This window comes from Durio zibethinus, chromosome 18 (assembly GCF_047325235.1).
Source record: "Durio zibethinus cultivar Kanyao isolate XHJ-2024 chromosome 18, ASM4732523v1, whole genome shotgun sequence".
NCBI classification, from domain to species: Eukaryota; Viridiplantae; Streptophyta; class Magnoliopsida; order Malvales; family Malvaceae; genus Durio; species Durio zibethinus.
The window spans coordinates 18,014,953-18,038,711 of NC_143179.1; the positions used below are offsets into that span (position 1 = coordinate 18,014,953).

The following is a 23,759-nucleotide window of genomic DNA, read 5'->3' on the forward strand; positions in this document are numbered from 1 at the left end:
GATTTAGAATTTTTTCTTGAGAGTGTGCACTTATAACATATAAAAAAATTATAAATAAAAATTTGAAATAATATATTATTATATTATTACAATTATCCATGATAAGTTTTCATATCTTAAAAAAAATGCATAATTGTATCATTATTAATATTATCAAAATTTTGGATGGTTAGAGAAAAATTTTAGGAATGTCTAAGAGAAAATGGACCTTTAAATTTCTTATTTTCTAATTTTAGGTAGTATTTGATATGGGATGATCGCTCTAAAACTCATAGTAATCTACACATAATAATCAAATTACTGTGCTTGGTAAGCACTTGGTGATCCTACATAGTAGTGATCATGAATTAATGAGAGTGATCAGATCATTATCTTGAAAGATGATATATTTCTCATACAAAATGATGAGAAACTTTTATTACCGAAGTGAAGTAATATATAAAATTAACGATAATCAATTTTACCAATTTAATATATGAATTAAAATTCTATTGTATCTTAAAATTATAATTATTTTATATTATAAATTTTTATATTTTCAAACTAATTCATTATAACAAGTTCAAAATAATTTGTATATATATTTAATATTTTATATATAATATAATCTTTTATTTTTCTTTTATTATGAACTTAATATATTGGTTTTTTTTTAATTTAAATATTTTTTTTCATAATTTATATTATAAAAATAAATTTATCAATCAATAAATATATTTATTAATTTAATAAATTTATTATAACATAAATAAATATCACTAATATTTTATAAATTATTATCTTTAAACAACTATAAAATTATTAATTTATATAACTATTATAATTTGCATGGTTATTTTTATATTTTTAAACAAAATAATGTTTGATTTTTAAAAATAACAAACACAATAATTTTTAAATTTTAAAAATTAATCGTTATTAATCAAATAATAAAATTTCAAATCACAAATGTTAAGATCATCTTAATAATAAGATTATTTCGATAATTACATTACCATAGTAATTTTACAAAAAATATCAAACACTACCTCAGGGTATCTATTTGATAACTTGCATCCGCATTTATTTATTTTCTTTCTATTTTATGTTGTTCTCTTACTAAATAATATGAGTGTAAATGAATCAAACATGCATGAATTTTTTATTCGTTTAATTAATGAACATTAAAATATTATTTGTAATTATTTATTAAGATTAATAAAAAATAAATAAAAGTATATTTCAAATACTCTATTTCTTTTTCTTTCTTTTGGTTAGAATAATCTATTAATTTACATTGTCAGAAATAAATAAACTAAATATAAATAAATTGTGTTATATTTGTAATTTTTTTATTAAATTATTAAAATATTATTTGTGATCATTTATTAAGTAACCTAATAAACAAATAAAAATTGAATCTATTCACAAATTATTCATTGAATATTTTTCCGCTTACACCTCTATTGAACAAAATAAATAAATAAAATAGTATTTTCTTCCACTCATATTCTGTTTCTAACTTCCGTCTTTTTGTTTAACAAAAATTGCATAAGTCTTTGTAAAATTCCATTTTTAAGTTAGAAACCATTAGAACGAGAAGAAATTCTAATCAATTCATTATAGTTGAAATTTAGTAATAATTTGTTAAAAACAAAACCCATGTTCTTCCTCAGGTGATTAACTCAATCATTCGACAAAGTGATTGTGTTCACTAAAATATTAACCAAAAAAATGTAACCTTTAGTTCTTGATTCTTCTTCTTCTTCCTTCGCGCACAAGGAAAAGTATTTTTCTTTTTTGGAGCCATTGTCCGAGTCAACTTAAGATTTAGTTGAGCAGTAGCATCGATCTCATGTCATCTTATGGGTATCCTAGGATGTGACGTGCATGCTGGGAAATTGGACATGCATGCCGAAAGATTTAATTTCGTTTTACATTTAATAATTTTAAATATGATTATCTAATATAAAAATTATACAAAAAACTACAAAAATGATGTGATTTAAACTTTTCATGTTAATAAAAATCTTTGTTGCCTCTATTTAGCTGCTTTTTCGTAATTATAATGTCATCGATGGTTATTAAATTATAATGAAATACTCAATTAATTTAGTATTTAAATTTTAAAAATTTTTAATAAATTCGTGACATTAACCATTTTTATATAAAAAAATTTCTTTGAAAAGGAATTGTTTCATTCAATTCATATGAAAATTCATCTAATTTGGAGAACATAATGGGAGATATTCAAGTTTCCATGAAAACAACTCTCCAACTTTTTATCCTTTTTTTTTTTGGTTTCACAAAAGTTTAAAAATCTAAATTTGTTTATAAAATCTAAAATTTTCTGAAAATTCTGAAATTTTAAAAAATATGAAGATTGAAAAAATAAAAATAAATATGGAAATTTAAAAAAAATCACAAAATTAAAAAATATTAAATAAATAAAAAATTAATAAAAACATGACAAAATCTTAAAATTCCAAATATTAGATTTTTTTTATATGTTCATATTTTATATTTCCAACAAATTAAACGAAATCTAGAAAATTTCCTAAACTTCCAAATATTAAAGAAAATCTAAAAAAATCTTTAAATTCCAAAACATTAAAATGTTAACATTCAAAATTTTAATATTTTAATATTTTGGGATTTTTAAATTTTTTATATTTTCTAATTTAAAAAAAAATTTTCACTCTTTAAATTTTTTGGACTTTATTTCAAAATTTTTTTATTTTAAAAAAAATATTTTTTTGATTTTTTTAGTTTTTGTGAATTTTGTTTTTCAATTTTAAGAAAATTTATTTTTTATTTAAATTTTCATTTTTTATTTTTTGGATTTTTGTTAAAATTTTAGAATTTTTATTTTTTAATTTTTCATAAAATTGTTTAATTTTTTTTTATATTTTTGGAATGTTTGAGAGTTTTTGAATGTTTTTAATTTTTATAAAATTTTAGATTTTTTTATTTTTAAAAAACTAGACTTTTTTTGAAAATTTGAAATTTTTTTTGAATTTTTTAAATTTAAGAAATTTTTTATTAAATAGTTTTTTTTTTAATATTTTTGAAATTTACAAAACTTGTTTCATTTTGCATGGATTTTTATTAAATTTTTATTATTATTTTTTAGAAATTTTGGACTTTTTATTAAAATTTTAATATTTTTTAATTTTAATTTTTGATAAATTTTAAATGTTTTAGCTTTTTTAAATTTTTTTAAATTTTTAAAAGCTTTAAATTTTAAAAAATTTCTAAAAATTTCAAAATTAAATTAGTTCTTTTTTCATTTCTAGATTTTTTAAGATTTTATGAAATTTTTAAATTTTTTATTAAAGTTTTGATTATTTTAAATTTTTCATAATTCTTTTGAATTTTCTTATTTTTTGAATATTTTAAAATTTTCCTAATTTTAAAAAATTTTTATTTTGTTTCTTAAGGATTTCAATTTTTTTTTAATTTTAAACATTTTTAATTTGATTTTAATTTTTAAAATTTTTTTTAATACTTCTTTTAATGCTAATGTATAATTGATGATGTGGCACTGATTAGATTTTTTCATATGCATATCAACATCTTATTATATGTTTATATCTTATAAGTAAGTTGATTGATTGCATTAACTTATGATATCAAAGTGGATAATAAAATTAAAGTTAAAATATTAAACCGAAAATTTTATCTTTTTAAATATTAAAATGATAGAAGGTATATAATACAAAATCAAATTAATGTTTAAGCCAAATAATAAATTAATTAAACTAAACTAGATTAAGAAAAAAAACCCTGCGGGCAAACCGGCCTGGACGGTTTCGGATATGTCCATTCACATAAAGTAGAAAAATATTTTGACTTTTGCACTACCTCTCCTTTAAATCCCAATTTTCTCACTATCACTCATTTTCCTTCATTTAACAAAAATCTAATTAAATGTTAACAACCTTAAATAAATCAATTAACAGAAGCTGCTTTCAAATTTAAGCAACATGTTGTGGCAAGTGTCCGACCACATTGCCTATTTAAATATCTTTTGTTTATGTCTTTGATGTCTTGATTTAGTGAAAAATGTCTTAAGAAGACATGAGGTTGGGATCGAACCCAGCCTTTTTTTTTTTATTGTAGGACTTTGTTCCCTTGAAATAAAAAAAAAAAAAGGAAATTATTTATTTAGTTTTTTTGATGAACTAAAAAGATAGAAACTTTGGTTTTGTAAGAGATTTTTGCACTATAATTAGTTTTAGAATTTAGATAATAATTTTTTCACGCGAAGATAATTAAAAAAGTGGCGAATAAGAAAGTGAGAGTCGTTGAGAATAGCAGGGGAGGTGTCGTCGACCAAGGCAACCAATGGTTGTTGATGTATCAACCGATGATGATGAGAGTAGAAGGGTCGTCATCGATGCTATCTGAGGTTAGTAGGAAAAGGGAGATATCAGCTATGGTTTCAGCTTTGACTCATGTCGTAGCTGGCGATGTGCCTGATCAGGAACTGCCAGGAAATGAAAACTTGGATGGTTTTGGTTCAAGTATTGGTGATAACAATATTACTTCTTCATGGGGATTTGGTGGGCAAAAGAGAGGAAGGGAAGAAGATGAAGGTGGCGATGGCGGTGGAGGAGGGATGGCGGTAGAGTCTGTTACTAAACTTTGTACGCAGTTTGGTAACTTCCCACATGGAGGAGAAGGCTCATCTTCTGCTGGTCTCTATTTGTTTTTCTTTTTACAATCTTAACTATGCTAGATTAGTAGATTAACAATAAACAACACTTGCAAAGCGTATCGTATAGTTTTCTTACCTTTTTTTTTTTTTTTTTAATGTTGTTTCTCCATTAATGAAAGATTTCTTTTTTCTTTTGGTTGAATCATTTTTTTCCTCATTTGATGTCATTATTCTTAAACTCTACTCACCCTTTTGTTCTCTTTTATTGAAGTCCTCATTTTGTTTATTGATATTAACTTTGTAGATAGTTCTGTTTAACACTCCTCACTTGATGATTATTGCTCTTACTTCCCCTGCATTTTTTGGTATTATTGATATAAAAAAGTTGAATAAATAGCTATAAATCCATAATCTAAATCCAATTTGTTACAATATTTGTACCATCTAAATGCAGTGACAGAGGCAAACACCCCAGCACAATTGGTTCCAACATATGAATACAAGCGCAATGAGAACTACAGAGAAGAGCTAGGGAGAAGATACAGGGGAGTGAGACAGAGGCCATGGGGCAAGTGGGCAGCAGAGATAAGAGACCCTTTCAAAGCTGCTAGAATTTGGTTAGGCACCTTCGACACAGCTGAGGCTGCCGCTACAGCCTACGACGAAGCAGCCCTTCGCTTCAGAGGCAACAAAGCCAAGCTTAACTTCCCTGAAAACGTCAAACTCAGATCACCTCCTTCCAATCCAACAACAACCCAGTTGCCCATTTCCTATTCTCCCAACACCCTTTTATCCATTCCAACAGCCATCGAGCCAATCGTTCGCTCTCAATCTCATTACTCGGTCCAAAACCCTCAAGTTTGCGGATACCCTGACTGTTCTCGTTTTTCTTTGGGCTTCAGCAGTGATTTTCCAAGACAACGGCAAAAGCAGCTGAAGCAATACATGAACCCATACGACCAAATAGTTTTTTCAACTTCAGTAGGTTCTCATGCACAATCTCCTTCCTTGTCTTCTTCGTCATCTTCTTCTTCACCACCGATTTCTTATCCTCTTCTTTTCCCGATTCAAGCGCCGGGTCATCACCTCAACTCGGGTAGCAGTCAAGGTAGCGCTATTGGAGATTCTCCGGTGCATGCTTGGTCAGATTCTAGTCATTATACATAAATCTCCAGATAGTGTCTTTCTTTTACAATAATTTTTTGGCTTTTTGGTCGTTGTATGCCCTTGTTACAACGATTATGATTATCGTTTTTAGTAGGGGTAGTATTATTCATTTTGAGGGGTTCCATTTTCAACAATAAATCTTATTTTGTACTAATTATTTTAGGAATTAGGACTTATTATTATTTTTTTTTCCTTTCATGAATGTATCTGTATAAATAAAAATTATAATCAAATTTTACATGGATAATATTTTAATAAAATAATAATAATAATGAAGAGATGATGAAGTTATACAAGAACAAGATGTTTGACGTTTCAACTCCATTAAAACGACTTGGATTACGTAGAGGGGCATTAAAAGGTTCAGAACTTGTTTTTCTAACGTTTCACATGCGTCTAACAAAATAGTAGATACTAGATATGTTATAACTATGTAAAAGATTATTTTTTAGTGTACGGAAGAGAAGTGAAACCCAACAACCTATTACAGTCAGAGTCCTTGCGCATTTTAGTTAGATAAGTCAGAAGGACCATTTCTTCGTTAAAACACAACAACATAAAATGGTACGATTCTTTCTCAATAGTTGCCATTGCTATTGCTGTCCTTCGCTGTGCTATTTTCATTAAGTTTTCTGATGTGACTATTGACCTGGATGATGTTGGCATTTGTGGTAATGGTTTTGAAGTGCTGACGAATTTAAAAATAATAATAAAAAAAATAAGATCGTCACTAATATTTTTAATTAGATGTAATAATTATTTATGAAAATATATTTTTAATAAAATTTAAAATTAATTAAAATTTATTAAAAATAATTTTAGAATATGTAAAATAATTTAAGTTCAGAAGTTAATTACACGTAGAGAAAGCTTAACATTTTTATAGTGTTCGTTTATAACAGTATCAATTAAATATACATTTGATTTTGATTTTGATCAAAATAGTATTTGAAAATAATTTCGTTGATTTTCTTATTTATCAAAATTTTGGTTTCCTATTATTATTATTCTTTATTTTTTTGTTATTTCATTTTATTAGTAAAAATTAAATTAAAATCTTTTTATTGAAATAATTTTTAAAATATTTCAATACGTTGATAACAATAAAAGAATTTTTTTCACTTAGAGATTTTTTAGGTATCATTTTTTAGAATACTTTAAAATCTCATCATCGGATGCTGGAATTTATTTTTCGTAAAAACTTATGTTTTGAATGCAATGTAAATGATAATATGTTGATGCACATATTTTATTTTCTTTTTTAAAAATTTTATTGATTTTTTTATTTAAATTTTTTAAGAAAAGAAAAGTTTTTATCATATTGAAGTTTTCTATAAATACTTCAATACACTGATAATATTTTTTAAAAACAATTTTTACTTAGAGATTTCGTAAAGTATCATTACTTGGAACACTTTTAGAATCTCATCATCGAATAAAAAATTTTTTCCTCATTTTTTTTATCATTTTATTTTTAACAAATTATTTTATTTTTGTTTTTTATTTTATAGTAACAAAAAGTAAAATTTTTATTGTAATGAAAATTTTTTATAAATACTCTGATATACTGGTAATATTTTTTAAAAAATTTTCACCTAAAAAATTTTGTAAATATTACTACTTAAAGTACCTTTGAATCTCATTGTGGGATAAAATTTTTTTTCTCTTATAATTTTTATTATTTTAATTATTATTCATTTTTTGTTATTTTTTCTATTTTTAAAAAATTTATCAAAGGTTGAAAACCATTTATTATTATTATTATTATTATTATTAATGGCATTTAACCATTAATCATTTATTATTATTATTATTTTATAAGGTTTATTTTAAAATTATCAAAATTGTAAAAAGTTTAACTATATATTTCATTAGTTATTTTTATTTATTTATTTATTATTATAAAATCAACAAAAATTTATTCTAGCAAATTTAAATATTTTAATATGTATAAATATTAATAATAAAATTTAAAATAATAAAAATAATACTTTAAAAAATAATTTAAAAAATAAAAAAAATTTACCTGAACTAGACTAATTAACGTTAGTTTGATCGGATTTGTTAAGGGTGGTTCAGTTAAACCAGTTGAGCTGAAGGAAGAGCCTTGTCAGGTCAAGTGAATGGACCCTGAGTAGGGTCACGAGTCTACGTGTTGATCATAGGGCTTAAAATGATATCGTTTTGGATTTTTTCTATATAATCCAATTTTTTTTTAATTCATTTAAACCTCTCTTAAAAAAGAAACTTTTTTTCTCTAATTAAACCCAGGAGGATAAGTCAATTTCCAAAAGCTGATCACGGACAATCGCATTAATCGTCGCTTGTTTACCATCGACAATCGTCGACCACCATGTCGGTTGCCAGAAAAGCCCAAACTCACCTATAAACTCTTCTCGCCTCTCTTTTTTTAGGTCTAGCCTTTCTTTCACCAAACAGAGTCTCAAACAGCTTAAATTGACCTTCAAAGTTTCAAACAAACTTTTTTTTTCTTTTTTTTGGCTTTTTTTTTTTCTATTTTTTTGTATTTTTTATGGTGTTTGTAAACACCGTTTTGTATTTATTATTTTTTCCTTTTCTCTTTTTCTTTCTTTCTTTGTTTTTTTTTTCAATTTACCTTGAAAGGAATCTGAATGCATTAAACACACTCTTTTCGAAAGTCTAAAATCATGGCCACCGCCACCACCGGTAGCTACTTGATACACTACCTAACTTGGCAGCCTGAATTTTGGGTTAAAAATATGAGATTTGAATCTCAAAAAATCTGAGATTTGAATCCCATAAAATCTGGGATTTGAATCCCAGAAAGCTCTATAAATATAGCTTGTTACTTGCAAAATGGGGAAGAAGGATCGATTAAAAAAATCTAAAAAAAAATAGTATTGCCATATTAAAAAAAAAAAACTCTCTGCATGAAAAAAAAGAGGCAGGAATCAAAACACCAAACAAAACATAGTCCCTTGGGAACTAGGAACCCAGCATCACCTAGCAAAAAACACAAAAAAAGGGCAAACTAAAAAAACAAAAATTTTAACAGAACTTTTCAGGCCAGATCTGCGTCATGTGGAGCCTTTTTTTCATATAACTAAGCTTAGATCTGGACTTAGGAAGTTGTAATGAGTGTTTTGAGAGATTTTTTGAATTTTTTGACATCGACAATGGTGGTCGGAGCTCTTCGCCAGTAAGGAACACGGTGGCATTCAAGAGGGACGATCACCGGCCCTAGATCAATCTAAAAAAAAAATAGAGTTTTTTTTTGGAGAGAAAGAGAAATGAAAGAAAAAAATTTTGACTTTTATATAGAAGGCTAAACCCAAAACGACGTCATTTTAGTCATTGAGGACCTGCTTATCAACCCGTGACCCGATCTGAGGTCCGCGTACCTGACTCGATGACCCGTCTGTCCCTCAACCTCTAATCGATCCAACTGAACCGACCTAGATCGAAGTAAACCATCCTTGAGCCACTGACTCTAAACCGCTTTAACCAGATCGAACCGTTGACGCCATACTAAACCATCGGACCGAACCGCTCATTGACCAGTCCGATTCAGGTAAAAAAATATTTTTTATATATTATTTTTTTATTTTAATTATTATTCTTAATATTTATACATATTTAAAATGTTTAAATTTATCAGAATAAATTTTTGTTGTTTTATAATAATAATTAATAAAAATAAATGATGAAATATAATTTAAATTTTTTGATAATTTTGAATAAACCTTATAAAATAATTGGTAAAAAAGGTTATAATTAAATAAAAATAATATAAAATTAATAAAAAATAAGAAAATGAAAATTTTATCCAACAATGATATTTAAAGATATTTCGAGTAGTGATGCCTACGAAATCTCTAGGTGAGAAGATTTTTTTAAAATACTACTAGTGTATTGGAGTATTTATAAAAAGTTTTCAATACAATAAATATTTTTTTGACAATAAAAAATAAAAAATAATTAATTAATTAAAAAAATAATAATATAAATAAAAAAAAAGAAAATTTTATCCAATGATAATATTTTAAAAGTATTTCGAGTAATGATGCTTTATGAAATACCTATGTGATAAGATTTTTTTAAAATATTACCATGTCGTTGTCTCATTTATATCCTAAAATTTTATCACTTGTTTAATTTCATCATCTGTGGCTCTTTTCTGTGGAATCCCTGTTAGTATTAAAATATCACACTTAATACCCGTGTAGTCTTCTTATTTTTCTCAAGGTCTACTATGATTTATTTTATAGAAGACCACATCTATATTTTTTACTGTCTTTCTCTTTACTGGATCTTATACCCAGTAACCAAATTTCTTATTAACATATCTTACAAACACACACTATGTGACTTTATTTTTAAGCTCTGACCTCTACTTTTTTGGTACATTCATGAATGTTTTACACCTGAAAACTTTCAAATAAGAGTATGAAGCATCTTTCTCTATCCACACTCTTTTTAGAATGTCAAAGCCCAAAGGAATTGATGGTGATATGTTAAGTAAATAATAAGCTGTGTTGACTGCTTCACCCTAGAATGACTTTGATAATTTTATCATCCTCAACATACATCTAACTTTTTCAATAATAGTGTGGTTTATCCTTTCAACTACACCATTATGCTATGGTGTTCCAGGTTCTATCATTGCAAACTTGATCCCTTGCTTTGAAAATTACTTTTTAAAGTCTTTGGATGTGTATTTTCCATTATTATCAGTCCAAATACATTTCAAGGGTAGTCCTATCATTTTTTCTACCATGGCATAAAATTTTTAATAATATTGTAATACCTGGCTTTTATTTTTAAAATATATACCTAAGTTTTATGTGAAACATCATCAATAAAAGTAATAAAATATCTGCTACTACATAATGACTTAACCTCAATGGGATTGCATATGTCAAAATGAATAAATTGCAATATGTTTTCTTTTCTCTGAGAACTCTTACGAAAAAAAACTTTACGATGCTTGCTAAATAAATAATGATCACATGAATCGAGAAACATACATTTGGTCAAGGTAATGAGAGACTGCCTTGCCAAAACATGTAACCCCTTCTCTCTTATATGTGCCAGTCTCTTATGTTATAAGTTTGCTGAAACATCATCCTCAATGGTATTTATCTAGTTGTTATTTAATTGTATGTCTTGTATATTGTGCAGCATAATTTTTTTCTTGCAACTATCATAAATCCTTTGAGAAGCTTTCATTGTCCATTTTTTGTCGACTCTTATATCTTTTTTTATTAAAGACATTAATAACAAGCAAGTGTATTCTCATATCTGAAATATATCTGATATCCCTTAAAGTCAACATGCAGCCTGTGCTAATTTATACAACAATATCATCAATCTCAATAATCTGTGACACATTCTTGTTTTTTATTTTAGTGTAACCAAAGTCTCATGTTTTATAAGTTGTAAACAACTATCTCTTAGGAACATAATGATATGCTACTCATGTGTTAACTATCTACTTAATGTCAAGATCACCAATATGATTACAATCACCATGTGTATAAATCAAAGTAACTGAATCACTATATGAATTTATTACTACAACATTGCTATCATCTGAACTATTATCTTCTCTTTTTATTTTTGCTTCAAGATTTTATAGTATCGCTTTATATAGCCTACTTTATGACAATGAAAGTACTTCACTTTATCTCTGGTCTTAGATATATGTTTAGATTTACTACGATCTTTTGAGTTTTGACCTCTGTCGATGTTTTTATCCTTGTTTAGATTTATGTTTAGATTTACTAGAGCTCGATTCCTAAGGTTTAAGTCTTTTTGCTTTGCTTCTTCATTAAGTATATTATCATTTACTATCTCCAATGTCACATTGTAATTAAAAATTGAATTAAAAATAGTCACAACTAGAGTATTCTAGCTATCGACAAGGAACCCAAAAATATAACGCTTTCATTTCATCATTCATCTTAAACTTTATAGTAGTCATCCGATTAAATATATCATAAAAATTACTTAAATGTTCTATAATCGATCATCCATCTTTACACTATAAAGTTGCAAGCTTTTTAACAAGTATAACTTTATTCATCTTTACACTATAAAGTTGCAAGCTTTTTAACAAGCATAACTTTATTCATACTTTTTTCTCTCAAACAATGCTACCAAATTTTTTTAAAAGGTGTGGACATCTGTTTCCTATGCTACATGATAGAACATGCTGATATCAACATATTTTCTGGTCGTAGCCAACATCTTTTAAAATAACTTATTTTAGCTTTTATCTTTTTGTATCTACTAATTTAGTTGAATCACCCAATATCGACTTATACAAATCTTGACAGTATAAATTAAATAATTTGATGCTGTCAATTTTATTATGAAATCTGTATCACCCTTCATGATCTCAAACAAAATTTATTTCTGTCATGAGTTATTTTTGTATAGATGTCTCAAAAATAACCGTTGCTCTGATACCATTATTGGGTCTAAAGCAATAAATATAATAACACAGAAGCAATATATAGCAATAAACCCATAGCAATAGACAATAATTAATAATCAATAACATAGAAAAAAATAAAGCATACCAAAATTTATGTGAAAACCCTCTAGTGTAGAAGAAAAAATCACGGATCACCAAAAAATTTTTACTATCAAATAATAGATATAAAGTTCTTCTCTAACTAAAACTAAAGCTAATCAACAATTAAAGAGATAATTGAAAAAATTTCATTAAATAAGTGAATCAATAAATATACCATAAATTTATTTCTAAAGAGTGTCAAACTTAATCTTTATCATTCAGAATGTAAAATTCTGAATCATAAACTTATTGACAAAATTTCAACTCAATCGAATCACGAATCGATTTTTGTTCAACTAACCCTCCCTTCTCCCTTTTCTCTTTATATTTCTTGGCTTTTTTTCTTTCTCTTGATTTTAGCACCACCTTTTGTTTCTCTATATACAACCCTTTTTTATTATTTAAGGCTTTAATAGAAAAAAGATTAAGGCCTATGACTTTTAATTGTTACAAAAAAATACAGTTGGACCTATCATTCCTAACATTACTAAAGTAAGATAGAAATAAATTTCGAACATCAAAATTAAAGGTTCATTGCTTATAGTAACTCCTACCACCAAGCAAAAAAAGCTTAACTCTATCTACACCCATTTTAGCCAAATTCCAACTTCTATGAAATCAAAACCAACCATTGCCATAACACTAATAAAAAATTATTGCTCAAACTTTCCACAAACCAAAGTAAAGCACATATCTTAAAATATTAAAAAAATACTTTCTCCAATCTTGCCCATATCAAATCATCCTTTTTCTTTTGCATCGACAACTGTAATGTTATTGAAAGTTAGGATTGACGATCAAGGGTGACCCATCCATAACTCTCCTCATTTTGTCATAGTTCCATGCTAAGAAGGCTATTCCCATTAAGCCTCTCTTACGCAGAGCTTTAAGTTATAATAACACAAGCAATATTAACAACTCTAATGCTTTTATCGACAAACATCGATGGGTTGTTGAGGATGCGGTAGAAGGTGGAATTTAGGATAGTTTCTCGGTGATATAAATGATTAAAATGACGGCAGCTATGGTGAAGGAGTTCTCTCTTATAAGATTTCAGTTTTATGGCTTTTAGGGAGATTTTTGAAAATTGCAAAGATAAAAACCTAGGTAAAGGATAGGGAAAGATACGGTTGAAGTTTGGTGGCTAATAGTGGTGGCAGTGACAATAGATCTAAGTTTTACTCATACTGGTTCTTGGGGGTTCTTTGGAAGGAAAGGAAGGCGTTTGGAGATATCAAAATCGTTTATTTAGAAGTTTGAGAAGAACAAAAAGCAAAATTTGGGGTGAAACCATTATAGGCGAGCTATGGACGACAGCCGTGACAGCTAGAATCTAGTTAGAGACTTGGCAGCTAGGAATGTTGAGTTCTATCGAGAGTTTTGGGTAAATAGAGGTGGAGGAAAGACAATAAAATAAAAAAAATGACTTTTATGGCGGAACCAAGAAAAAGAGAAAAAAATGCATGTGACATAAATATCCACATTAGTATCATATTTTTTCAAATCCAAGCAAAATGCAACGTAAATCGAAGTCCATGTCACATCACTTAGATCAATAAGATCCGATGTATCCTATTTTATATTAAATATAATTTTAAATATTACATAAATAATTTGATACAAATGCGATATAAATATTTAAATAATATAAATAATATAAATATAAATATAATATATTTATTATATATATTACATGCGATATGATATGATTAATATATTTAAAATTAATTTATACCCAAATAACGTGACATGATACAATTAACATGATTATATATAAATAGTACAATTAGATAGGATTAATTACCTAAAAAATATGACATGACATGGGACGATTAATGTGATTATATACGAATAATATGATTAGATACTATTAATCTATTTACTTAAACAAAAAAAAATTAATATTTAAATAAAAAATTATTTAAAATTTGAATATTTATAATCTATTTAAATATTAAAATGATATGATAAATATGATTATTAATTTATTTTTAAATAAATTAAAATAATTTTTAAAATTATTTTATGTTATGAATAGTATGTATATTAAACATGTCATTATTGTTTGACATGAACACAACATGAATAATGTCATGTCTTAATCGTATTGACATGATTAAAACACAAAATATAATAACACTAACAATATGTTTGGATTGAGGTAAAGGGAGGGAAATGAAAGTAATGGAAAGGAAACAAAAGGAAATGGGGAATCCTTTCCTTTGCTTGTATATGATATAAACAAAAAAAAAGAAAATGAAGGTATGCTTAACTCCCCTTGGTTTCCCTTAATTTTTTTTTCATTTTTTAATTATCTCAAATTGGGAGAAAAAGAAAAAAAGGAAAAGAATAAAATTTTTAAAATATAAAAAGACTATTATATCTTTATTAATTTCTCTAAATTAAAAGTAAATGATTTTGAACTCCAAAATTATATTGAGAATATAAATATCATTTACCAATAAATTTATTACCTCCAATTTTTTTATCTTATTTTTATGAGTTTCATAAATTTCATTGATAACTATTTTTACGAAAAAATAAAAAAAAATTGAAAACATAAAATACGTTAACATAAATATGTAAATGTTATTGTAAAAACAAATGTTATTAAATGATATAATAAAAAATATAATATAATAAATCATTTCCTTTCATTTTCATTATTTAACCAAACAATGATTGTTAAGATTTTTTCACTTTTTTTAATTAATTTTAGCTATCCAAACAAAGAATACATATATCATTAATTTTTCTTTAAATAACATTCATTTCTTTTACTTTATTTTTCTTTTCTTTCTATAACTAATGTTTATCCAAATATAGTGTAAATCCATAAACGAATTTTTTCATATCGTTTTAAAATTATATTATCTTATCGTGTTTAAAATTAATAAATTTATCAATAACTACATCAACAAATTTAATGAAATAAATTTAATTGAATTGATATTGTCAACTTAAAATAATAACATTAATTTTTTTTATGAATTATATCGGAGAGATTTAATATCAAAATTTGAATGAATACAAAAGTTAATGGCATAATTTGACTTAAATTTTGGATTTTAACTTACTAACAATTCGTTTTAATTGTCTTGGGTGGAAAAAAAAAATTTGGAGAAACCCGTTTATGGCATTCTCGTGTAACTTCTAGAAGATGTCGTTTCTCAAAAAGGCCCATTAAAACGGGCAATTAGCTTAAGCCCAAAAAGCTCGGATGACATGTGACCCGACGAATCTCAGCCGTTCATATCTGTAAGCCTGAAAGAAAAACCCTAAATTCCTAAAGGGTGAAACCCTACGCGGCTTCGCCCACTTCTCTTTATAAACCCTCCTCCTCATTCTTTTCTTCTCGACATGCGTCGATTTATTTATATTTATGGGCATTTTTTTTTCTTTTTAAATAAGTTAGTAATCGTTTGATGGAAATAAAATTTCCTCGATGATGATAAATCCAAAGGCTTGTTTCTCAAAGACATTCGCAGTGGCTGCCTGAGAGCTTTCGCCTTTCGCCGGGCTTGAGAGCTTCTGCTGTTTCACTCCTTCCTTGGATGTCTGAGACTCTTTTCAAAAATTTTTTTGATGGCTGTAATTTATTCTTTAAGTTTCTTTGAATTGGGATTTTGGGTGTTGTGAAATTTGTTTGCAAGTAGTTGGTGTCGGCTGCGTTACCGACTTGGGTAAGGTCATGTGTTGAACAATGTTTTACATTAATTTTGATGATTTAACTTTTATGTTCATTTAAAGTTAAAAGTGTTGTTAAGGTCAATGATGACAACTTTGAAGGCATGTTTCTCAAAACATTCGTAGTGGCCGTCTAAGAGCTTTCGCCTTCGCCCGGCTTGAGAGCTTGTGCTACTTCAATCCTTCCTTGGATGTCAGAGACCTTGTAAGACACATAAATCAGTGTTTCTGCTATGTTGTTGTGTTCGAAAATGCTGTTATTTTACTTTATGTTCCTTTTTTGTTGTCTGGTAATATTAATACTCTTCTCACTTGATACTCTCATTTGAATGATCTTCTCATAGTTAGGTTGATGATGACAAATCCAAAGGCTTGTTTCTCAAAACATTCGCAGTGGCCGCCTAAGAGCTTTCGCCTTCGCCAGGCTTGAGAGCTTGTGCTGCTTCAATCCTTCCTTGGATGTCTGAAACTTTGAACATAATTTTTGTTTCTAATTGTTGATAATCACAATCATTTTATACTGTCTTCACTCTCACCGTTGCGGATCTGATTTTGGAATTTGGATTGTATTCTGTTTGTTTATCAGTCTGTCCTATAAGCTGAAAGTGCAGCTTTAAAGAGCTTTGCTCTGGATTCTCGTGGCTTGGACTGTCACTTTGATGCAAACTTAACTGAAAATGTCTGTCCATAAATGTTATTTTATTGTTTTCCTCGTGTAAATCTATTATTTATTATATTATAAGTTTATTAATAAGTGATCGGTTTAATTTATTATTTTTTTTTATAAATTTTTTTTTTAAATTTAAATTTTATCTATAATTAATTATTAATTATTGAGATTATTTTAAATATATGATTTATAATTATTTATTTTAAGTTGATAAATATAATATATATTATTTTTTTTGGTATGTCTCCTCATCACAAAATCGGATGGACAAAAGATGTCCACCACTTAGCATTTTCCCATTTTTGAAGGGTAATTCCTCAAATTTTCATAATTTTAACGAGATGCACAAGAGACAAGCAGGGGAAATTATATGGATTTATCAGGTTTTGTTTTCTGTAAAATGCTTCTTCTTTTCCATAAATTAGATCAATGATTTTGGAGTAATACAAATCAAAATAGCTATCCACACTAGAAACCCTATTAATGCAATAACACATGAATTGCCTAATTAGATGATTAAGTAGAGGCAATTAGAAAACCTTCGACTCTGAAAATTAAAAAGAAAAACATACAGTTTCATTGGATTTGCTATCATCTGACAATCTTTATTTTGTTTCTCATATAATCTTCTTAGCTCCGGTTCTACAAAGAATTGGCTCCCACCGACTTAAATAACCGTAGAAATTAAATGAAATATCTTAAGATGAAACAAACCAGACAGAAAAAAAAAAGAGTGAAATTTCAAATTTTATGCTACCTAAGTGGCATCAAGATTCAAGAGCAGTGTGATTCAGTATCAAACGAGGCAAAACAAAATATATTGTAAAGCATCCTATTTTGTACCTGTACTTTAGTTTATGTCGTCACTCTTAATAAGCAATATTTAACGAATTCAAATATTAAACACTAAAAACAGAAAGGGAAAATTTCATAATTCAATCAGGGATGTTTATAAAACTAAATTGGGTTCGCATTGTATCTATAAACAAATGTGGACTACGATAAAACAATCACTATACTTGCTTCAAAAAAAAAAAAAATCATTATACTAGTGTTTCTTCTTTCAGAATTCTATAGGCAAGGATAACCTGCTGATCTTTTGGACTCCAATTCTATCACCACTTGTGTTCTGTAATTGTCAACCCTCTGCACCTTTACTCCAGCCAAAGGAACTCAGCCTTGGAAGAAATTTGTAACAAGCACACTGCCTGTTGGGTTGGTGCTCCAAGTCTAAGCATCGTCAGCTTCAGGGCGTTGGGATATCTTGAGAAGGTTACCACCGATTTCTCGGTCATCTTCTACTTTTTCTCGTCGGTTTCCATCTGAATCACCTCTTTCATTTTCTTGTACATAAGCATGGAAATTGTTTCTTGAAGGCTTTATCTTGGAACAGAGTACTTCTTCGAAGTTTTTCAAGCAGCCACGGTCATATATACGGGGCCTTTCAACTCCTCCATACCGAAATGTCTCATATGTGGTCTACACAAATAAATACAGAATTAGAACATTCTTTATAACGGAGAGACATATATATATATATATATATATATATATATAATGTAAGTAACCAAAATAACCTATTACAAACTCTTCCTAGAAGTTGAAAATCTGGAAATGGTTAACCGCATCTCCTAGCAATTTTAAGCATTACATGTTGATGCGAAATGAAAATGAAATAAAAAAAGATAAAATCAATACAATTTAAATTTTTAGCAATAAACATATGAGTTTGATAAAAATAAAAAAAATATATTTTGTGTTTGGCATGTGTAACAGCATGATTTACACATGTTAAACATAAAATAAACAGACATGAATACACAAGATCTCATCTCCCTTCCCTGTTTTCCCCTGATCTCCCATATACATCAAAAGACCCTAGGGCGAATTTGATATGTTTCCAAGGTCTATATTTTTCTCCAAAAGAAAATTCAAGTAGGCTAAAAAGTTTGTAGCTTGGCTTTCTAGACATGGTTAGCTGGTAACATTTATACAGACAACAGGAAGCTAAAAGCTGCATTTCAAACTGCCGGACTGCTGCCACTTAACATAAAGAACAAAATGGCAGTAACACTCTCCACACTCCAGAAAAGATATAAGGAAATTGACCTGGTTTGTGCCGATAAGATACAAGTGGAAGCAGGTAAGCCCTCCAACAAACCAAAGGAAAATGAAGCAGTAAACCATTAGTACCACCGAAAGTGGTGACTCTTTCATTGCCTTCCAGAATGTTCCATAGTCATCCATGAGGAATTTTATGTTCAAAGCAGACATTGCAAAGATGAAGATGCAGAGGACAGTTGAAGAAGAAATGAACAGAAAGAATGACTTGTAGTTGCGCTGCATATAAATAGAAAGTTCTTGGTTTATTTTCATCCAATATAAAAAAAAATACTGATTTCAGCAAGCAAATAGTCCAGTATGTGAAAAAAAGGAGAAAAGCTTGATTGACATACCATTCCAATGCACTGGCCTACCCAAGGACAGTGGTGGTCAAATCGCTCCACGCAGTTATCACATATAGAGCAATGTGAGCAACGAGCTGGACGATACAACAGGCATGTGCTACAATATTTCACCCTCACTGGCACACCATTGACAACAACTACTTTTGTGGGGTGTACTCGTGGGGTTGGTGTTTGTCTCCCAACATCAATTGAAGCTGAAGAATCGTAACATATCTCTTCTGTTAGTGGATGTAAGTTGCGAGGAACAATACCAGGATCTCGGGCGGATGTAAGAAGAAGTAGCAGTAACACCTATCATAACCAACCAAGGAATTACAATTCACAAGTTGTGCTTCCAAGCAAAAAGGGAGGGATAAGAACAGAAAACAATGATAACAGTCTAACACATGGTCGTATAAATAAAAGTTCATAGCACACGCGCACAAAATGAAATTGCTAAAAAGGGGAGAGCTGAATCAAGCAAGAACTCATTTTCTTTAAAAAAGGTTGGAGGATATATTAAAAATGCTATTCCTGGTTTAATTTTTCAGGCACAAATTAACAACAAAATTAAACTGCAAGGCTTTAATGATGTTTAATAAACACAAAGGGTCTTATTAAAGGAACTAACATAGGTTGTGAAAACAACTGTCACCATTAGAATTGCATAGCCAGCAATATTTCCTGAAATTTCATCGATGAGGTTCCTTGCAACATTTGTACAAAAGATAATAACAGGAACAATGATAAGCAGTAAGGTAATGATCAGTGACCTAGCATCTGGACCGAATATCAATCTCCCCCCAAACATAAATATCTGCAAAGGTGAATGCAATATAAGAAATATATTCAGGAAAAGTTCATAAATTAGATTAATACTGATAAACATAAAGAAAGGTTTCCAGGTAGACAGAAAAGCATATAAACATGTATGATTAAATATGTATGTACATATATGGTATAAATAAATATAAAACATAGACAAATATGCATTCATATTTTATATACATGAGTTGAAAATTTATAAGACAGGAAGGCACTGTAATGTAGGATACAGGATTGTCATTTTGCATAATAAGGATAAGATTAATGGTTGAACAAATTAGAGAAATATCAATAGTGTGTCTGTGTCTGTGCGTCTGTTTGTCTGTTTGTCTGGGCTTATAGTTTACTAGCTAGTCCAGTAGCAACATGCTGCATTTACAAGTTCACCCCCAGCCCAAGGGAAAATTTCCTTTCAAGATCCAACCATTTCAGCTTTCTTTTAAACTTTCTATCTTAGTATTTAGATTTCACTGATGTTCTTAAGCCCATTGTGATGTAAATACGACTTTTATAATTTAAATTGATCCAGATAATAATGACTTTTCCTAACCTCATACAGAAATGATATGTTAACCACAGAATAGAGCATTAGATTTGAGAGACTTGTAATTAAGTCTAAATGTCTTAATTCAAATAATATTGACGCAATGTAGTATTTGATATGGTTTTGCTGCCATCATATTGACTAGGAAGGCTATTAGAATGTGCTAAAAACTATGTTTGATGCACAAGATTATGATAAGAATATAAGTTTATAGATAGGATTAGATTAAATTATATTATCTTATGTTATGTTTGGTGTGTTTAGGGATTAAGAATAAGATAAAATATTATTTTACCATTTATCACGTTTATTATGTGTAAGATTAAGATTAGGATATGATGATTTTTTTTTATTAATCAAAATTATCCTTTACATACTAATTTGAATTTAATATAGTCACAAGTGATATAATTTCTCAATTATTTTTTTAGAGATCATCTATCAATTAATTAAAATTGTCCAAATACCTTTTTAATTGATAAATTCCTTCAATAATTTTGACTAAAAAATACTCATAATAAACAAATAGATACATCAAATAAATAATAAATAAATATAAATTCAAATGAAATTATATATTATTTTATATTAAAAAGCTTATAACTTACAGTTTAAAAAATATTAAAGTTTGAATATTACTTGATAGTTTTAAAAAATCAAGTTTGACTTTTATGAATATATTTGGAGAGTAGAGAAATTTTCAAATATTTGATAATTTAAATTTAAGGGTAAAATAAAAAATTTATTATTTAAAAATTATAATAAATTATTTAATTTTATGGATTGAAAACAATCCCTTATTTTTTGGAAAGATAAAGTTATTTTATTGGTATAAGATGTCTAATATTTTCAATAATCTAATTATTTTATTTAAGTACATAACAAACACTTGGTAAGATAATTAGCATCCTATCCTTTAACTAATCTTATGTACCAATCTTAAATTAATACTTTGCCTTGAGTGTCATTCTTTGAACTTAATAACTTAATGCATTCACAAGGGGGGAAAGTGGAGAGAGGGAGAGACTAAAGAGAAAATATTAGTAATATGGACATGAAGACATCATTACGTTTTAAAGTTGTAAAAATTCTTCATTGACGATAAGTTACGAGTGCAAAACATGTTTCATGGTCTTAATTTGTTAGTTCTCGACTCCCATACTTGCCTCTCCTCTTCCCTCTTCCTTGCTTCGGTAGGTTCCCACTTTTGCACCCTTTCTCTATTCAATATCTGAAAATTGATTCTAGGAATGATCTTAACCCAATTTTACTCTTTTCCCAATCAGAACAATCAAATAAGTACATTTCCTAGAATCTTCCTTCAAACTATTGCATCCAAGGCATTGGCAGAGCATAAAAGGGAAGTTGAAAAAAAAAAAATGAAATGCCTTTAACAGGCAAAAAGGACATTGAATCTACTTGAAAAGAAAAAAAAAAGGGTAAAATTGGTTCTTACCCTAAACCAAGTAAACAACTAATCTAGTAGATCTACAGTAGTTGGCTAGGAAGTGCTGATCCTGAGAACCCCCGAGTCCTATATCATTACCGAATATGTTTCCAACGCCAAAGAAAAGCATTTACAATTTGGTAGCAAGAAATTAGGTTCTCTCCCTTTGTCAGTACCATTACCTTTACTTCCTTCTAAAGATGCTAATTATGAGCACAAGTTGTCTAGTAGGAAATTGCCGGTCTATCTAATTGTTTTCCCCCTTTCAAATGGCAGTGAAGGGGCAGGGCACTTATTATTCCCCTGATGCACAATCACAAGTCATGTCTGAAGAATATGTTTCAGGCAGAAGACTGAGGTGGGAAGCGGTCAGCTCTATTTAAGTACCGAAAGTTGGACTTGGGATTTTTTTAGAGTGTTTCTTATTACAAATTGCTCTTATGAAGTTAGACTGACATAGGACACTTCTATGAAGTTACACTTGCAGTTACAGTTTCATTTAAGTATGATTGTTTTCACTTGTTTAGGTTCTCTTTCAGAATTTTACCAGGGGTAATACATTGTGATAGATGGTTGATGCATTTCATAGGATTCAAATACCAATGCATTCATGCTAATCTTCGATATTCATCCCATTATCTCAGTTACTAGAAAAATATAAGAACTCAAGTCATCTACGTGCTAGCTAGACTTTCTAATACAGATATATGGTATGGATAAATTTTGATTATCCAAGAGAAAAATTGAATTAAATTCAAATTTCAACCTTTCTAAACTTTCTCAGAAACCGAACAATTTCTCTTGGATATACAAAAGACAAACTGAGTCGTACGTAGCAAACCTTTTTTGTTCCATATCAACCAACAATTTCGTTTCCATGACCCATCATTAAATCAAACTCATCATCAACAAAAGAAAAAGAATGAAACCACCACAGCTGACTAGGAAAAAAAATGCTAGAAACTAACATGAACTCCATTAAATCAGCAAAGACAAATTAATCTAACTCAAATGCAAAAATAAGCATCAAGAAGCAGAGAGGTGAAACATAGAGTTAGCAAAGAAAGCATACATTGTTGCCCTTCCAAACTTCATACTGACGTTTAGCCATTAAGGAAAGGAATGTTTTCACTTGAACTGTCACCCAGTTGAGCAGATAAAGAGACGAATATTTGAAACTTGGTTTTAACCATTTCTTTTGTAAATAGAGAGAAGAAAACAGGCGGTTCCTGGTTCAAAATGAGCTGGAAAGAATGATGGGTTTTTGTGGAATTTTAAAGCTTTGCTTTTGCCTACTTTTCTTTTTATTATTTCTAGAAATATTCTTTGGGTTTGGTTTGAGTGACTGAAATAACCTAGTCTTTGAGGATTATTTCATAAGGTTTCCAAGGGTAGTTTGGGGAATGATGCACCAAATGTAGGGTAAAGCAAAAGGAGTTGATTTCTTGTTGGACCGGCAAAGGGACAAATTGAATTTCAATAGTGCCAAAAAGTTGGTCTAAGATGCACACTTTGATGGGTCCGATAACAATCTTTTCTTCTATAACAACAAGGGCATGCATGCAAGTGAAAGTATAACCTCACCCTTAATTCATTCACTCACTTAACAAGTTTTACCTTAGAATTTTTTAGTTTATGTAATAAGTAACAAGTTAATTATATATATGGATGTTAACTTTTTGTGAAAGCAGTCATTCCTATTTTCTGTAAATGTGATCATGTAAATATAATGGAAATATCTTATGTTTTTGTCTTTAGTCAAGAAAGAAAA

At 28.2% G+C, this 23,759-nt stretch overlaps 2 protein-coding genes, 1 long non-coding RNA gene and 3 other non-coding genes across 9 annotated transcripts; 5 read left to right on the forward strand and 1 right to left on the reverse strand.

The window, feature by feature from the left end:
* Nucleotides 1-4,051: 4,051 nt before the first annotated feature.
* On the forward strand, nucleotides 4,052-6,045 carry LOC111300991 (ethylene-responsive transcription factor ABR1-like). The gene is made up of 2 exons (XM_089746854.1): nucleotides 4,052-4,679; nucleotides 5,094-6,045. Exons 1-2 carry the CDS (start codon nucleotides 4,337-4,339, stop codon nucleotides 5,804-5,806), a joined length of 1,056 nt encoding a protein of 351 aa, XP_089602980.1. The 5' UTR covers nucleotides 4,052-4,336; the 3' UTR covers nucleotides 5,807-6,045.
* A 9,405-nt stretch (nucleotides 6,046-15,450) lies between these two features.
* LOC149513798 (uncharacterized) lies at nucleotides 15,451-16,809 on the forward strand. 2 transcript variants are annotated; one of them, XR_016329941.1, is made up of 2 exons: nucleotides 15,451-16,260; nucleotides 16,400-16,809. It is a non-coding gene; the product is annotated as an uncharacterized LOC149513798 (long non-coding RNA). The 2 variants fall into 2 exon arrangements; XR_016329942.1 differs by having other exon boundaries at nucleotides 16,404-16,809.
* LOC149513799 (small nucleolar RNA SNORD14) lies at nucleotides 15,809-15,934 on the forward strand. Its single transcript, XR_016330185.1, has one exon. It is a non-coding gene; the product is annotated as a small nucleolar RNA SNORD14 (small nucleolar RNA).
* LOC149513800 (small nucleolar RNA SNORD14) lies at nucleotides 16,135-16,258 on the forward strand. The gene has a single exon (XR_016330175.1). It is a non-coding gene; the product is annotated as a small nucleolar RNA SNORD14 (small nucleolar RNA).
* On the forward strand, nucleotides 16,403-16,526 carry LOC149513801 (small nucleolar RNA SNORD14). The gene has a single exon (XR_016330163.1). It is a non-coding gene; the product is annotated as a small nucleolar RNA SNORD14 (small nucleolar RNA).
* Nucleotides 16,810-16,939: 130 nt separating the features above from the next.
* Nucleotides 16,940-23,270, reverse strand: LOC111300652 (protein S-acyltransferase 8-like). 3 transcript variants are annotated; one of them, XM_089747775.1, is made up of 5 exons: nucleotides 23,061-23,270; nucleotides 19,828-19,989; nucleotides 19,182-19,484; nucleotides 18,835-19,065; nucleotides 16,940-18,204 (listed from the first exon to the last, which is right to left on the reverse strand). In XM_089747775.1, the coding sequence occupies exons 1-5, from the start codon at nucleotides 23,097-23,099 to the stop codon at nucleotides 17,956-17,958; spliced, it is 984 nt and encodes a 327-aa protein (XP_089603901.1). In that variant the 5' UTR covers nucleotides 23,100-23,270; the 3' UTR covers nucleotides 16,940-17,955. The 3 variants fall into 3 exon arrangements, with proteins under 3 accessions (XP_089603901.1, XP_022752010.2, XP_089603902.1); XM_022896275.2 differs by having other exon boundaries at nucleotides 16,941-18,204; nucleotides 19,804-19,989; nucleotides 23,061-23,268; XM_089747776.1 differs by lacking the exon at nucleotides 23,061-23,270 and having other exon boundaries at nucleotides 16,941-18,204; nucleotides 19,804-19,856; nucleotides 19,946-19,989.
* Between the last annotated feature and the right edge of the window lie 489 nt (nucleotides 23,271-23,759).

What these genes read in the sequence shown, in the direction of transcription:
- LOC111300991 (XM_089746854.1), top strand. Translation starts at nt 4,337, where the DNA reads ATGTATCAACCGATGATGATGAGAGTAGAAGGGTCGTCATCGATGCTA. An exon ending in AGAAGGCTCATCTTCTGCTG is followed by an intron (nt 4,680 to 5,093) that starts GTCTCTATTTGT and finishes ATCTAAATGCAG; the next exon opens with TGACAGAGGCAAACACCCCA.
- LOC111300652 (XM_022896275.2), bottom strand. Translation starts at nt 23,099, where the DNA reads ATGGCTAAACGTCAGTATGAAGTTTGGAAGGGCAACAAT. An exon ending in AAGTTTGGAAGGGCAACAAT is followed by an intron (nt 19,990 to 23,060) that starts GTATGCTTTCTT and finishes TCACCTTTGCAG; the next exon opens with ATATTTATGTTTGGGGGGAG. An exon ending in TAGGCCAGTGCATTGGAATG is followed by an intron (nt 19,066 to 19,181) that starts GTATGTCAATCA and finishes ATTTATATGCAG; the next exon opens with CGCAACTACAAGTCATTCTT.